Source organism: Leucopleurus acutus (assembly GCF_964270905.1).
Source record: "Leucopleurus acutus genome assembly, chromosome: 20".
NCBI lineage: Eukaryota > Metazoa > Chordata > Mammalia > Artiodactyla > Delphinidae > Leucopleurus > Leucopleurus acutus.
In genome coordinates this window covers 26,865,356-26,881,917 of record NC_139162.1, presented here as the reverse complement: position 1 = coordinate 26,881,917, position 16,562 = coordinate 26,865,356, and the positions used below count along the sequence as shown (strand labels likewise).

The 16,562-nt window shown below is 46.0% G+C and overlaps 2 protein-coding genes across 2 annotated transcripts in view; one reads left to right on the top strand and one right to left on the bottom strand.

The window, feature by feature from the left end:
- CFAP263 (cilia and flagella associated protein 263) overlaps positions 1-3,006 on the top strand; it is a gene marked incomplete at its 3' end in the record, with an annotated part of 30,091 nt that extends 27,085 nt beyond the window's left edge. Inside the window, exons 8-9 of the mRNA XM_082862902.1 lie at positions 1,391-1,546; positions 2,878-3,006. Coding sequence (XP_082719028.1) covers positions 1,391-1,546; positions 2,878-3,006 — 285 coding nt within the window. The remainder of the gene's footprint in view (positions 1-1,390; positions 1,547-2,877) is intronic.
- Positions 3,007-3,409: 403 nt separating this feature from the next.
- The window catches only part of PRSS54 (serine protease 54), a gene marked incomplete at both ends in the record, with an annotated part of 47,323 nt that continues 34,170 nt past the window's right edge, over positions 3,410-16,562 (bottom strand). The window contains 4 exons of the mRNA XM_082861875.1: positions 3,410-3,955; positions 7,314-7,445; positions 8,043-8,297; positions 12,711-12,886. Of these exons, the coding sequence (XP_082718001.1) occupies positions 3,410-3,955; positions 7,314-7,445; positions 8,043-8,297; positions 12,711-12,886 (1,109 nt within the window). The remainder of the gene's footprint in view (positions 3,956-7,313; positions 7,446-8,042; positions 8,298-12,710; positions 12,887-16,562) is intronic.

Sequence of the window (16,562 nt, the reverse complement as noted above, 5' to 3'; positions counted from 1 at the left end):
TTAAAAAGAATGAGTAAATTCTTTATGTGTTGATACAGAAGAATCTTCAATATGTATTGAGTGGAAAGAAAAAGTTGGATGAATGAAAGTGAATAGAATTGGCTACTCTTTGGGTCAGAAAGGTAAACATATATGTTTGTATGGATGTAGATTTCTAGAAGGATGCATGAAACCTAAAAATAGTGTATGCTTCTTGGAAGGGGACCTGTGTGGCTGGGGACAGGGGTGGGTTGGGAGCTTGTCACTGTGTACTTCTATACCATTTGAATTGAATGTATTGCCTATTCAAAACAATTGTTAAAAGGACAATGCTAATTCAAAAAGCCACTCAGAAGAAAAAGACTAGTTAATTTTACTGTATAATAATTTTTGAAAATGAAATGTAAAAAGACAGAGTCCTCAAAAAATTGAATAATCATATGATCCAGCAAGTTGTCTTCCAGGTATATACCCAAAATAATTGAAAGCATGAACTTGAACAACAGGTATTTGTATACCCATGTTTGTAGCAGCGTTACTTACAATAGCCAAAATGTAGAAGCAACTCAAGTGTCCATCGCCAGATGAGTGAATAACCAAAGTGAGTTGTATATGCATATAATAGAATATATTATTTTATTTATATTATTTTAAGGATGAATATTATTCATCCTTAAAAAGGAAAGAAATTTTGACATGCTACAACATGGATGAACCCTGAAGACATTTATGCTAAGTGAAATTAGCCAGTCACAAAAGGACAAATATTGTATGATTCCACTTATATGAGGTACCTAGAGTAGTCACATTCATGGAGACAGAAAATAGAATGGTAGTTGCCAGGGCCTATGGGGAGGGGGTTTGGGGAGTTAGTGTTTAATGGGTACAGAGGTTCAGTTGGGGCAGATGAAAAAATTCTGGAGATGGCTGGTGATAAAGGTTGCAAAACAATGTGAATTGTTCTGTGAATGCCACAGAACTGTACACTTAAAAACGGTTAAAATGGGAAAATTTATGTTATGTGTATTCTGCCAAAAAGAAAAGGCAGGAAAATGAATTGAAATTGATCTAATCAAAGTATACTTAAATATATAATTTTTCCAAAGCAAAAAAAGCCCCTAAACAATCAAAAGTAAAGCATATTCCTTAATAGAGTAAGGAAGGGAGGAAGGAAGAAAGGAAGGAAGGGAGGGAAAAAGACTGTTTTAGACTTTACTTAATGTTTCTAAACTGGACGAAAATGTCACGGTCTGTAAAGAAAAAGAATCTTGTGATTTCACCCACTCCTTTGAAAATGTAAACATTATTTTTAGAACTACATTGAAACTGGGGAGAGATGCCAGGGCCAGTAAGTCCCAGGAGGCTAGAACTGCCAGGGAGCCCCACGTTTAATTGGTCCTTCCCAACCCAGGACCAGGCCAAGGCCATGGCTCTGAACAAACAGCTCCGGAAGCAGCTGTCTGAGTTCCGAGTGCCACAGGTGATGATGTACGTCCGGGAGAAGATCCGAAACAGTGACCTGGAGAAGGCCATCGGGATGTGGGAGAGGAAAGTGGAGATTGCAGAGGTGAGTTACAGGAAGTCCCAAGACCCACGATATCTTATGGCCCTCACATTTTTGTTTAGGATTTTGTTTGCTGAGGTAAGAATACAGGATTTTAGACACGTAATACCTGTGAGAAATCTCAGCCGTTGCTTCGACTCTTACACCAAAATAAAGACGGCTTCTTTTTTTTTTTCTTCCTTAAAGTTCCTTTTTCTTGTTAGGGACAGTCTTTTCAGGTTATCAGGAAGAGACTCTAGTAATGGTGTGTTTTTAGTTGCTTGTTTTCTTATTGATCTCTGGAAGCTTCTGAATCCCTCTCCCAACCATTGATAATTTAGTGATTGCTATTTTATACACGGAGAAGCCAGTTTTTAAAAATTGAGATAATAATGGATTTTTTTTAAGATGTTGGGGGTAGGAGTTTATTAATTAATTAATTTATTTTTGCTGTGTTGGGTCTTGGTTTCTGTGCGAGGGCTTTCTCTAGTTGTGGCAAGCAGGGGCCACTCTTCATCGTGGTGCACGGGCCTCTCACTATCACGGCCTCTCTTGTTGCGGAGCACAGGCTCCGGACGCGCAGGCTCAGAAGTTGTGGCTCATGGGCCTTAGTTGCTCCATGGCATGTGGGATCCTCCCAGACCAGGGCTCGAACCCGTGTCCCCTGCATTAGCAGGCAGATTCTCAACCACTGCGCCACCAGGGAAGCCCAATAATGGATTTTAATATCACTCAGAACCCGATTCCATGCATTTACATATTTGCCATGGGTTTTTGATGTTGACTAACCCCATAGCCTTTTCATATGGTACAGTGTGCACAGAAGCACCCTTGCCCCTTGTAAGCCATGGAAGAGAAAAAGGAAAAGTGCAAATGATATGCTGGCATCAAAAAAAAAGGAAAGCACCAAGACTGCCACAGACCAGGTTGCACACTGAGGGCACTTAAGGACATCCTTAGGGTACCTTAAAAACCCAGTCAGGTCACTTGGGAAACTTGGCATTCTCACATCTAGACCCCAGCTCCATTTTCCACAGTGCGTTTACCTGCCCTTCCAGTGGTCACTTGGCAGCAGGAAAGTAAATTAGGATCCATACTTGGGCCCATCACATCTGGGGCTAAGAAGTAGCAAAGAAGTACAGAAGGAACCTGCAACTTCTCACTTTATGGAACAGAGACAAGCTCTAGAAGAGTCTTCTGGATGCCCCAAGGTGGCCTGCGTCCGCCGCACGCATGCAGACACTGCCCCATATACGAGGTCATCCATACCATCACAGGGCTAGATGCGGTAGAATAGGCACAATCCGTTTGTCCCAAATGACCTTCTTCCTCCTCCCCCTTTCTCCCTTTTGCAGATGTCCTTAAAAGGCTACCGCAAGGCTTGGAATAAAATGAAAATCACCAATGAGCAGTTGCAGGCAATTTGCCCCCTGGGAAATAGCCAGAGGGAGGCGACGGCTGCCGACCAAAAAGTGATCCATTAAAGTAATCAGCTCCTCTCTAGTCATGGGGTCCTCTCACTGTTCCCTGTGCTGGCTGGTGTCCCCAATTCTCCAGCCAGGCTGCTGGTCACCTCCCAGGCCACATCGGTCCCCGGGGAGTGTTTTCACAGCCTGACTCCGGGAACCATAAACACTGAAAGAACCACAGGGCACTCTAATGGTTTGACACTTGTTAGCCCACGTTTAGTTCACAAGCACACATGAAAATGACCTTCCTGCATGTGAGAGTGGGACAGAGGAGGGAGACCCCCCCCCCCCAGTCTGTACTGTGGGCCTGTCCGTGGCAGCCCAGCTGTGCAACTCTCAAAAAGAGACACCAAAGCAGCGTGGTGAATGCCTGGCACTCAGCATTCTGAGCTTACTCTTCCATTTGGAAGGTTAGCTCCTAGACTAAGATACCATTACCAAAGAAAACAAGCACAAAGAAAAATAAGATAATTTCTTGGGGCTGATGTAACCTGTTCTGGCCCAATAGAGACCTGCCCTCCCCAACCTCCCCACCGTTGTCATCATAGTACGTGGGTTGGATGACCACCTCAGACTTGTCTGACTCCCTCAGACCCTTTTCCCTAAAGTCTAGACTCACTGGAGTGCCATTTGCCATTTGTGACCATGAATGTATGGTGGCCCTTTTTTGTCCTTGGAAGGGTGGTTGGGACTGTCCAACCTGGCTCAGCCCAGCATGTTTTTTCTGTGTCACAGCATCACATGATGAGTGGCTGGGGAAAGGAATCAGGTTTTTCCAGTGGTGGAAGGAAGACAGGGGAGGGCTGGTCTTCTTGGTCTTGGATGTGATCCAGTTGCTGTAGTCTTCCACCTTGATGTACAGGAACAGGCCAGGGCATTTCTCACCACCTTGAGACAGGATTCCTCTCAGCACCCACAGATTCAATTCCTTCAGCTCACACATCATTGGGTTTCCTGGGTCCCCCTGTGACAAAGGACAGAAAGCTTCAGGTCTTAGAAAAACTTGTTTTCTTTTTTAATATGTCCCTGTGCAATTTACTATCTTCTAGAAAAGTTTTACACTGGTTCTCACTGGAAATGGGGTAAGTTATAGGATAATATTTCCAATCTAGGCCACCTCCACCACAAATTCCAACAAGATGACCTTTCCTTTCATTATACAAATTATCTGTAGGCTCCTGCAGTTTGCCTGTAGCTTCCTGGATCCCATTTCATTTTCTTGCCCCTCTCCAGTACTTTGAATAAATCCTCCCTCTCTTTTGGTTCCTCACTCCTCAAATGTTATTTTGTTCCTTTCTGGCCTGGAATGCTCCCGTTTTTCCTTCTCTTCCCTATTTTGTTTCCATCCTTCGTTTAAGCTGCTTGCACCTACCCACAGTCCTGCTAGGGTCAGTCAGACTTGCAGGAAGCACACGCTGCCGGGCTGGGTTCACAGCTTTTCCAACCTGGCAGCTGCCTGCCAGTGCACCTCTCAGGAGCAGTCCTCTGGGCCCCGGGAGTTCTGCCACGCAGACCTTATCTCCCTTCAGGTGAGTGGGTAGAAGCCCAGCACACTTGGCTGGACATGTGGCCCTAACAGGTTAGCTAATTCTCTGAGCTAAAGTGGGGACACGGTTAGTGCCTGTAACACCGGCAGAGCTCCCGGCGCAGTGCCTGACATACGGGATGCACTCAGGTAACAATTAGCTGCTATTACCCTGCTGTGCAGAAAAGGCCATCATTTTTAATGTGAAAAACTGAGAAATGTGGGAAAAGCAACAGGACAGCTACTAGGTACAATTTACCTTACCTGTCCTCCACCCTACCCCCCGCCCCCAGGCCTCCTCTTAAAGGAATACCTGCCCCCCAGCACCAGCCTGTGGTCCATCTTGATCCAAGAGGGAGTTTATCATCAAAGGCTGGCCAGCCACCTTTGACCTATGTGACCTGCCAGGCGAGACAGGCTGGGTGATCACAGTTTGCTCTCACTGTGTGGACTGAGGCATGGAGGGAGGGGGCTTGCAGCTGACAATGGGAAACAATCTGAACAGACTCAACAGTGAGAATTCAACAGGCAAAACAGTGGTCACCTCAGCCCCTGCCCATTCCCAGGCCTGGATGTTGGAGCTTTCTACACACAGGCAGCCTCTTTCACTAAACCCTCCTTTTTCTGAGGAGGCCACACCAGAACAGAAATGCAGGCAAATGGGAGAAGCAAAGAACACTTCTGCAAGCAGGGCCATGGGAGGCATGCTCTGCAAGGCTGCCATAATGCCCTGGTTGTCCCACAGCTGCACACACACGAGGATGACATTCCAGACTTCGCTCTGTGCTTCTCGTTAGATGGAAGGGGGTGCTTGAGTGTGGAACTCTTTGATTTTTTCAGTTTCTCACATTCTACTGTTTGCATCCCATGCTGCCAAACAGCAGAGGGCGGAGATTTCATCCCTGAGCTCTGGCTGGTCCTCCTAGTACTGGTGAACTGGCTCTCATCTGCCCCTCATTGTGTCTTCCTGGGGCCCAGAGGCTCTCTGGCCAAGGATGGAGTGGTCCCCACTCCGTTCACCAGTCCCGCTCCCAATTTGCTTTAACTGTGCTTTTACAGCTTGAGGAAGAAAAAGAATGCCATTCAGGACAAATAGTTTTGACAAATGACTGTGCGGTCAACATCCCTGGCTATTGTGTGGTTTTGCAAGGTGCTGTTCCACTCGGGTGTAGAATAAGCTGCTGTTTCTATTCCCCGTGACGTGTAAGGCCGAGACTTCTGAAGCTCAAGCAACGGAGACAAAAAGCACCAGGCGCTCCAGCCCCACCTCATCTCCCAGGGGAGCGACCCCCTTTCATTGCGTGATCCTCAACCTTGACATCCAGCAAAAGCCCTAACAGTTGTGGGAACAAAGGAGGGGTGAGTTCAGAGCTATTCTACTTTTGCTGGGTTTCTGAGGACCCGTTAGGGCAGACACTGAACCTGGGTAACTTATTCTGCATGTGAGAAGTGTGGCTTTGAGGACCTCTGGACACTAGAACACATTTCCTAGGAAGGATCCTAGGTAGACAAGGCAACTTTTTTTTTTTTTTTCAAGCACAATTCTCTTAAAAAACAAAGGACTGTCTACAGGTGTGCTACAGTTAAAAACCAATCTGACCTTTGTGGGTGGTTTAAAGAGGTGATCATTTAGAGGGTAAGCAGCTTACCATATTCCAGTGAATTTAAGATGCTCTTAAAAGTTAGCATCTTTGAAATGGGATGTGTCTTTTAATCAGTAGATTCCAGAGTTTCAGTGGCAGCGTTTTTACTTTCTCAGTGTTACATAAAATAGTGGTGCATTCTGCACCTGACAGCATCCTGGATTTGATGAAGTGTGGTACTAGGTTGATGGAGTGGCTGATGGCAGGATTTTGTTAAGTAGCTACGTCTTCTACTGTATTTTAACACATTCTCTAATTTAAGAAGCTTCTACAATCCTCCGCCTGGAAGAGAGCCCAGGACAATGTAGGCACTTGATAAATGTTGAGCCAACTTTAGAAGGGCAAACTTATTTCCTGATGAAAGGCAGTCCCTCATGCTTTTGCAATAAAATGACTTTGAGAAAGAATTGTCCGCACATATGTATTTTTTCCTTTTTCTCTAAAAAACTTTCCCTAGATCCTCTGGAAAAAAAAATTTCCCCATCAGGGAATCCTGAAGGTTACTTCGAGAAAAGTGGTTGATCAGTGTCTTGGACAATTTTAGAGTAGAGGAGGGAAACTCTGCCTGGAAATCTGGCAGACCTGAGTTCTCGCCTTTAAGATTTATTAACTCTGTGGCCCTGGTAAGCCACACTTTTTCCAGATACAGATATGAGGGCGCCTGGACAGGTGTTTGTGAATTCTGCACAGTTTCCTGAGGCAGTAGGACAGCCACACCTGGACAGCCCACATTCAGCTAGAGGGCAGGGCTTCTTACAGGGAAAAAGAAACCCAGTAATTGATGAACAATAGCATCAGGCTGGGTTCCAAAGAAGCCGAATACAGCGAGCCCGCGCTGTAGGCGCGCTCAGCGTGTATCTGCACGTGTGGTTTGGACTCACTCTTTCAAACTTTTAGCTAATGAAAAAACATGTGACTTAGCCATGCTTTGTCATGTCACACTGAAAACGGTGACTGGTTAGTCCATTCGGCAGATTGTTATTGAGCACTTGCTACCTGCCAAGTGCTGTTCACCCTGGAGACGTCCATGAATCCCAGATGATGGTCCCTGCCCTCACGGAGCTCACAATCCAGCGAGGGGGAGTCCTGAGGCTCCCCATGAAGTGACCACTGCTTACTCTCAGCCTGTAGCTTCTGTTCCACCGCGTTCTTACCAAGCACACGGCATCAGTTTCCATCTCTATGTGATTGCCACATCCTGTTTTCTCGATTTTGTTTAAGGGACACAAGTCGATGTCCTTCACGGAGATTTTCCTCAGGATACTCATCGTCATGTGATTTCCTGTCTGGACAACAGAGAGCCCGAGAATTATTCACAAGAAGACATCCCCCGAGTCAACGCAACTACAACTCACATATCCAGATGGGAGTGAGTAGGAAATGTTCTGATAAACCCCCTTTTCCTCACAGAAATCCGAACCTGTGTCTCAGTTTTTACTGAAAACTACCTTTGCTTTGAACTTGAATGTGAAAATAGGCAGAGAAAATGTTCACCCTTCTTCCACATCTACAGAGAATGAATGCATTTCCTTGTTTGTTTCCCAAAAATAAAAGAAAACAAGGATGGCTCATACAAGAGGACTGTCAGCTCTGGTTCAGGGAATAATGTCCCCTGGCCCTACGGTAACCTTGCACTCATTTCAGGCTGCTTGCTGCCCAAGTACTTCCAATTTTGGTGTAGGAATAGAAGAAAAAGGACCAGACGTAAGAATGGCCTCAAGAGGGCAAGCGCTGGGAATCTTGACGGATTAAGTGAGGGTTCCAGCCCAACTCTAGAACCTCAGACCACCTGAGTTATTGAGCTAAGCCCTAGAATGGTTCATCCCAGTCACCCCCACTGCTAGCACACACACAGCCTCCTCTAGGAGAAGAAAGGCATTAACTGCAGATGTGGGATTCCATCCTGCCACCCAGCAGTTCTGCAAGGCTGGTAGCATATGCAACTTTCTGCCGAGGAAGCAGATGGGCTGGACCAGGTTGTTGAACTGCATCGCCGTGTCTGTCTTCAGGAGGGCTATGTTATTTTTCATTGTTTTATTATCAAAGTCCTCATGGACGATGATGGTGTTCACTGGATATTCTTTGTGAGCGATCAGTTTTGCATCCATCTTAGCTATACCAACTATAGCAACAGCGTCCTTCCTGGAGAGAGAGCAAGGTAATCTTGAGAAGCCAAGAAAGTTTTCCAGAAATAAGACCTGTGTCTACAGTGTGGAAGCGTACTCCATATCCTAGGGAAAACTCAATACAGAATGCTCAACACTGAGACATACCCTTGTCAGCTCCCAGCCGGAAACAGATGACACACTCAAATAAGGTAAACTGAGGAAAGTTTAATAAAGGAACTCTTTACAAAGGTCTCGCAGGACATAGGGAAATCACAGAGACTAGTGCAGTATGCTGGGTTCCGGGCGGCATATGCAGCCTTCTGCTGAGGTAACAACAGGGTGTTGGTGGGAGGGAGTGGTCAGACAGAGCCATGGGGAGTGGGTCCCTTGGCTGGAGGAGGCATCCAGTCTGCAGTACCTGTCAGGGGAATACCTGACCTCACTTCCTTCCTCCCTCTGATCTCTTCCCAGTGCTCCCTTTGGCCAAACCCAACTGGAGCCCAGAAGGCAAGAGTGCCCATTGGTGTAACCCACACAGGTCAGCCTCCTGGCACCCAGCAGAATGGAAAAGAGTAGAGAGTGGGTCTGGAGGGGCAAATGGGAGAGATCCAGCATGGCTAGTAAAGTTGCTGGACTTCCGTGACAAAGAAGGAATCCTTGGGCATCCACACAAAACAGATTAAGTCATCTTAAGTCATCTCTGATTTATTGTCTAAGCTGGGGGACTTGTGGGAGTGAAAGGGGATGCTAACAATAGGATAACAGGTGTAAACCAGGCCTCTCCCGGGGAATACTGGGATGTGTGATCTCCCACCTACAGAGGAAAAAATCAGAATGGCTTCAGACTTCTCCACAGCAAGATTTAATACCAGAAGCTGAGGTGTGGTGGGGGTGAGAATGCCTGTTAAGCCTTCAAACGGAAGCAGGGCAGCACAACATTTCTGAATATGTAAAACTCGAGGAAATATGGTTCTTGGGAGCCCTTTAAGAAACTACTTGGAGGGACTTCCCTGGCAGTCCAGTAGTTAGGACTCTGCACTTCCACTGCAGGGGGCACACGTTCAATTCCTGGTCGGGGAACTAAGATCCCACATGCTGTGCAACGTGGCCAAAAAAAAAAAAAAAAAAGAAACTACTTGAAGACAAATTTTAACCAATTCTAGTGTTGAATGGAAGAAATCCAGCAAAGTGATGGTCAGTAAGTGTGGAATTCGTTATAATATGGGTCTAAAATTAAAACAAAAGAGAAACTTTTAAAGTTATAGATAGGAGTAGTGATGTAAACCAGCAGAGGTAGGTATATACACCAATTTTCTCATCTTTTATGGAAGTCTAAACTATTATTTATTTATAGCTAATATATGAAATAACAGGGGTGTACAAATATATATATATGAATCAAGGTAAACATTAAAGTACATAAATAAGCTATTAAAATTGTGTGGTCATGAAGAATGAGGGAAGAAGTGAAAAGACAGGAATTCTGGCATCAGCCACAGTAGAATCTAGAGAGGACTATCCAGAGAGAAACAGAAGATTCGTGTGTCTTCCATGAAATTATAATTCTAAGATGACCACGAGAACGCAACTTCAAACTTTCCAAATTTGTCAGAAGAGACATACAAAACAAAGCCATATAATGAAGAGAAAAACAGCAAGCAATAAAAACAGAAGAGTCCAAAATAAAAACAAAAAGCAGGAGCTTCATTCTGAACACCAGAGCAGAAGAGCATGCAACAAGACAAAGAAAGGCCTTTCATGATGATAAGGAATTCAGTCTGCAGTGAAGAGTTCGTTTATAAATATCTGCAGCAAGTGATACAATGTTCATGAATTAAATTCCAGGAAATAGGAGGAGGAAAAGCCAGAAATTTGTAATTCACCTCAGTCAGCCTAGGATAGATCAAGTAGACTCCCTGCCCTAATTTTATATATTAAATTGTACTCCAAGGACAGAAAATGAGCTCTTTAATTTACCTGTGGAAAATATTCATACGGACCACATAGTAGACCCCAAAGATAACATCAACAAATTCCTTAATAGATCACCATGCAGTCTAACTCAAACTTAAATCATGTTAAAATACAAAACAAAACACCCTATTACCTGGATATTTTTAAATAGTCTTTAATAAAACCCAGAGTCATAGAGGAAATCAAAACCAAAACAGCAGACCAGATAGAAAATAGCAATAATGAAAACACTACATAGACAACGGAACCTCTCTGGAGGGCTGGTTGGCAACAGCTATCAAGATTTAGTCCAGTTTTTCCACTCTTAGGTTATTCGTGCAACAGTATACTTCCATGTATGTGAAATAATGTGTGTCCAAGTATATCTACTGCAGCATTTTTTGCTACTAGTGAAAGATTGGAAACAACCCAAATTTCCATTATTAGAGGACCGTGTAGTTATGGTACATCCATATGGGATACTGGGCAGCTAACTGATGCATATAATGAGGTAACTTTCTATGTATCGATAAGAAAGGATCACCCAACATTCATGACAGAGTGAAAAAAGCTAAGAGTGGAATAATGTATATGGTGTGTTACTAATTGTGTTGGTGGGTGTTATGGATTGAATTGTGTCCCCCCATATTCATAGGTGAAGCCCTAACCCCCAGTGTGAATGTGTTGGGAGATAGGGCCTTAAAGGAGGTAATTAAGGTTAAATGAGTCCATAGGGTGGGGCCCTAATCCAACAGGACTGGTGTTCTTATAAGAAGAAGAGACAGCAAGAATGTGTGCACACAGAGGAAAGGCCATAGGAGAACACAAGGAGAAGGTGGCCATCCACATGCCAAGGAGTGTCCTTGGGAGAAACCAACCCTGCTGACACCTTGATCTTGGACTTCCAGGCCTCTGGAACGGTAAGAAATAAATTTCTATTGTCTAAGCCACCCTGTCTGTAGTATTTCATTGTGGCAGCCCCAGCAGATTAATACAGGGGAGAAAGAAAATTCTCTCTCTGTCAATAGATATGAGTCAATATAGATAGACCTATAGGTATGTAGATATCCATGAGTGCATGGAGTGTTTCAGGAAGAACACCCAAGAAACGGGTGACAGAAATGGCTCAAGGGAGGGAAATGATGACTGAAGGACAGGGAAGGGGAGGAGCTGATTTTCATTATACACCCTTTGATTCCTCATGAACATCACAGTATTACATGTATTTTCATTTAAATACATGTATTTTTAATTAAAAAATACAAATCATATGTTAAAAAATTCAGCAATTGTACAATATCTCATCAAGGGTTTACACTATAATGTATTTGGCCAGTTATAGTAATTATATTCTCTCTCCCCACACTCTATATGTGTATATATAATATATAATGTATAAATAGTATATAATATATAGTATATATACTATAAATTATATAATATACTATATATTTATAAATTACAATTGTAATATATATAGTATGTATACTATATATATTATATACTGTATAATATATACTATATATAGTATATATCACATACAATATATATCTATATAATATATTGAATAGATGGATCTATATGTAATTGTATATAGAAGTTATATACTATGTATCATATATAATATAAACTATAAAATAGTAACTATATCATAATTTACTTATCCATGATAATCAGACATTACACTTCCAGTGTTTTGTGTGTAATTAATCATCCTATGAACAACTTGTGCATAAAACTTTTCCAGTGGTTGAAATTATTTCCTTAATGTTGATACCCAAAAGTGAAATCATTGGGTCAGAAAGTGAGACGTTTTATCAAAAAAAGTTATTCCTTTAATAGCATGTATAGGCTTTTTTTCTTTTTCTGGTTTAAGAAAATGCCCATTTACTGTAAAAAATTTGGAGAATACAGAGAAGTTCAAAGAAGAAAACAAATCACATGCATTCTGAGCACCCAGAGATGGGCACTCTTCAAGTGTTTGCGGATTTCCTTCAAGTCTTTTCTCTACGTGCATGTGTTTGTGGCAGTCACATTGTTAAGGCCTGAGGTAAGTGTGTTAAGGTAAGGGCTCCTATCAATTCAGTTAAACAAGATAAGCAATAGGAACCTCTAGTATCAAGAGTCAGTGCCTCTCCAATAAAGATGTTTTAAAAAAATTTTTTTAAAGTGTCTAAAAATAAAAGAGTCAGTGCCTTTGTGATTGTAATAAAATGGGAACAAATATCCTTCCTGTAGAAGATGGAGAAACAATCGTTTCACTTTGCAGTTGTGCAGCTGGCAGTCCTCACAGCAGAGGAGACACAGACTGCGCCAACCTTGGCAACTGGTGACTTCAGGAGCCCCAAACTCACAGTGAGCACTGCGCTGGTAAAAAGCCCTGTTGCCCTGTCACTGGGCATCCACCTTCCAGGCCTCCCCAAGCTGAGCAGGAAACAGAGCCCCCCCACTCCGCCTCGGTGGGCTGTGTAGACTCCAAAGGAGGGGTACTGGCCTGTTTTGAAAGGCGGATGCGATGCTGAGGATCCAGAACTCACTGAGGATGCTGCCGAAAGCCAGGTGGGTGTACTGGACATCCTGCAGCGACACCACCCATGGGAACTCCTCGTCTTCGACCAAACCCTCCTCGGAAGTTTCCACGGTGTTGCTTTTCTGGATGCCGCAAGCTGCAGGGGGTTGTGCAGGGGCCTCACTGCTGGGGCAAAGAGCTGGAGGCCTGGGGCTGCCGCCACCGCACCAGACCCCAGGACCCGCTCGCACTTCCGCTGGTTCCCCACTTTTTCTGGCTCTCTGTCCTGGTCACCACTAACTCTACCACCCACATTTATTTTCCTAGTGGGTCTTCTTCCCCATAAAAGGCCCTTGGTGGGTCTCCCTCCCTAGTCCATGTGCCCTGTCCCGATGAGTCCCCGTGCCTGGCCTCCTTAGTGGACCAGGGGTGCCCATCTCATCCTCGCCTATGCAGAGTGGAGTATGGGGATTCTCAAGCTGACTGAACATTTCATCCGCCTGCTGCCCGGCCCCTCCCGGACCCCTGGAGATGAGGCCTGGGCATTAATGTTTTCCAAAAGCTCCCCAGGGTATATTCAAATGTGTACTTGGGGTTGAGAACCACTAGTGTTTCAGGAAGTCCCTGGACACAGTGTCCCAAGTGCAGTTGGCCCCTATGTGTTGAGACCTGGGGAGAGCCACTCCTCTGTCTGGGCCTCAGTTTCCTTTTATGAGAGGTGGGGTAACACACGCCTCTCACAAGAGGAGAGTTGTGTCCCCATGACTGATAATGCTAACCCCAGGGGACAATTCCATCTTTTCCCCATGTAAACCACTGCTCTGGTAGCCACTGCATGAGTACCCAGTGCTTTTTTTCTAAATCGGTGGCCCTGGGTTCTGTGTGTCACATGGTGGGTAGCACCAGCTGAAAAAGTCAGGTCATTGGTGGCTTCTTTTTCAGCCATTCATCCAACCGCACACGCAGCCCTGCTGAGTTAGGGGCTGGGCTGGCAGGGAAGGATTTCGGGATCCTGTCCCCGCCCCAGGGGAGGTCACAGTGCACAAGGGAGACAGACACATTGGAGAGTGGCAACATTCAGAGAGACTTGTGACACAAGGGACAGTGCCCGGAGTATACAGAGGAGGGGGCATGGATTCTGCCCAGAACATGAAGTCTGGGAGGGCTTTCCCCAGGAGGTGACCTCTGAGGTGAACATCAATGACAGAGAGTTTCCAAACCATGACGCTGAAGTTGACTGAACATTCAGTATAGTCATTAAAAGACCACAGCAGACCTCCATTCTAGGGCGTCATGTGATCAAACATCTCTATGAGTTGACACTTGGAGTCTTTGCTGAAACAGTGACAAGAGCTGGTTGTTAGCAAGATGATGTCTGTAAGGCCACCAAGTGCTTCAGGATCACCAGAGACAAGAATTCCGTTTTTTTTCCACAGGACATTGGCAATCTGTAGTGAACGAGGCACTAACCAACTCTTCCTAACGCACGAAGAACCTACAGGTTTGTGATGACTTTTGCTTTTTCAAAGCTCTAGCTGGCTGATTCATTCGTCCTTATAAAACTCTTGAACAGCCAGGATATAATGAGGAAATCTGCCTCAGAGATGAAATGTTTGCCCCGGGTCCCTTGCCTGAGGCTTTTTAAGAGAGGAGAGAGGCCCTATCTGTGTTTTGTCTCCTTGGGCTGCAAGGAGACGGAGGAGGCCTGGAAGGTGGGACGGTCCTCTTGGCGTGTGTATGCGTGTGTGTGCGTGCACGGGAAGCCTCTCCTGTCCCCCATCCAACTCCAGGAAGACAGGAGAGAGCCAGCTGGGGTGGCAGAAGGTGGGGCAGAGCCTGCTTTAGTCAGATGCCCCACTCCATCTCCCCTTTCCAGGCCGGAATTTTAGTCCTGGACAACCTGGGGGTCAGGGAGGGGACTGCAGCTGCCACTTCTGCCAACTAAGGCCAGGCAGCCTCTCAGACACCTCCCTATTCCCGGGCCGGGCCCTGCAATTGGGGGTCAGTTTAGAGGTAACAATAAGGTTTAAGGATAAAGGGTTTCATCGGAACAATACTGAAGTAGAAACACAGGGAAGGCCCGGTTGCCAAGTGCATGAGACGCACCTCGGGCCCCCACCCCGGCTCAGGAAGGATGTCTGCCACCTGACGGAGCGCAGGGAACGTGCCTCCGGAAGAGCAGGGCAGGGCTGTGAGTGGGGAGGCAGGCCTCACGCCAACCCCCTCTGCGCAGGGGGCCTCTCCATAGCCTAAGGCTTGTCTCCCTAACCGTACTCTCACCAAGGACTAGGCCTGACATCAGGCTGCTGAAGCCACAGTTTCCTACATCCACGCCACACGCCCCACTCTGTCCCTGGTTCCCACCACCAACGCAAGCTGCCCAGAGCAAAATGCCATGAATCACCTACCCCCTGAGTCCCTCTCTGGACATTAAGGACCATTTTCTCTTCCGGGATGATTCCCCCTGCCATGTCACACAATCAGCTAAAGTTGGGAAGGAAGAGAGAAGCACACTCACTGGCAGAAGCATGGGAGACGTAGAACAGCACCAAGAGCGTCCCTCTCATCACTTCCATCCCCAGAGAGAGCCGCAGCAGACACCAGGGGCAGCTGTGAACACAGAACAGCCAAAAGCATGGGCTTTTCCTCTCCTCCCCAAGGTGGTGATTTTCCCCCAGCGTCAGAGTCCCTGCCTCTATTCCTTTCCACTGACAAAACTTCCAAGACATGGGAAACATCCCTATTTTTTGGGTCCGTGCCGTAAAGAGGCAGGAACCAGCTGCCCAGCCCCGCTCTTCAGCCGGCGACGCGTAAGACGGCCCAGCAAGAGAAGGTGGCCATGCCGGTCAGTTTTCTCCACAATCCGCAATCCAGGGCCTCCGGCTTTCCCACAGAGCTGGGTCTCAGAAAAGGGTCATCTTTCTTTTTTCTTTTCTTTTTTTTTTTTTTTTTTTTTGCGGTACGCGGGCCTCTCACTGCCACGGCCTCTCCCGTTGCAGAGCACAGGCTCCGGACGCGCAGGCTCAGCGGCCATGGCTCACGGGCCCAGCCGCTCCGCGGCAGGTGGGATCCTCCCAGACCAGGGCACGAACCCGTGTCCCCTGCATTGGCAGGCAGACTCTCAACCACTGCGCCACCAGGGAAGCCCAGGGTCATCTTTTGACGCGTGGAATTCAACCCTAGCCTTAACTCTGTAGCTGTAAAATGCTGCTGAAAGCAAAAAGCAGGTGTTCCGTGAAAGCCTACCCTGATTTTGCCCCTCCTACTAAACTCTACTGGAATTTCTTCTAATGGGTGACAGCTCATCCTTTTACATAGTAACTGCCCCAGCATGTCACTCAGTTCATTCACACAATCACCCTGTGAGGTGGACACTATCATCATTCCCATTTTACAGATTCAGAAACTGATACTCAGAGACATTGAGAATCCCACCCAAGGTCACACAGCTGCCAAGTGGTGGAGCTGGAATTCAAAGCCCAGGCGTGCTCCTCCATCATCCCCACCACCAGGCCTACCCTCACCTCAGACAATGCACAAGAGCCCAAGGAACCCATGCATGCCGTCCTCAGTCACCATGTTCTGCTCATGACACCAAGTGTTTCTTGTTGTCAGAATGGTTCTTCTGTGAACTCCTGCTAAAGGAGAAATGAACTCACCCTGACCTTACACCGCAGAGCTCAACAGAGGGATTCCTGCTACCACATTGGGAAGAATGTTCCATTGTGGCATCATAGTTACCATGGTGTCACCAAGCACACATCTGGACATGGGGACGCAGGAGGAGCCGGGATGAAAAGCCTGCCTGTTTCCTAAACTTGGCAGGGCTATTC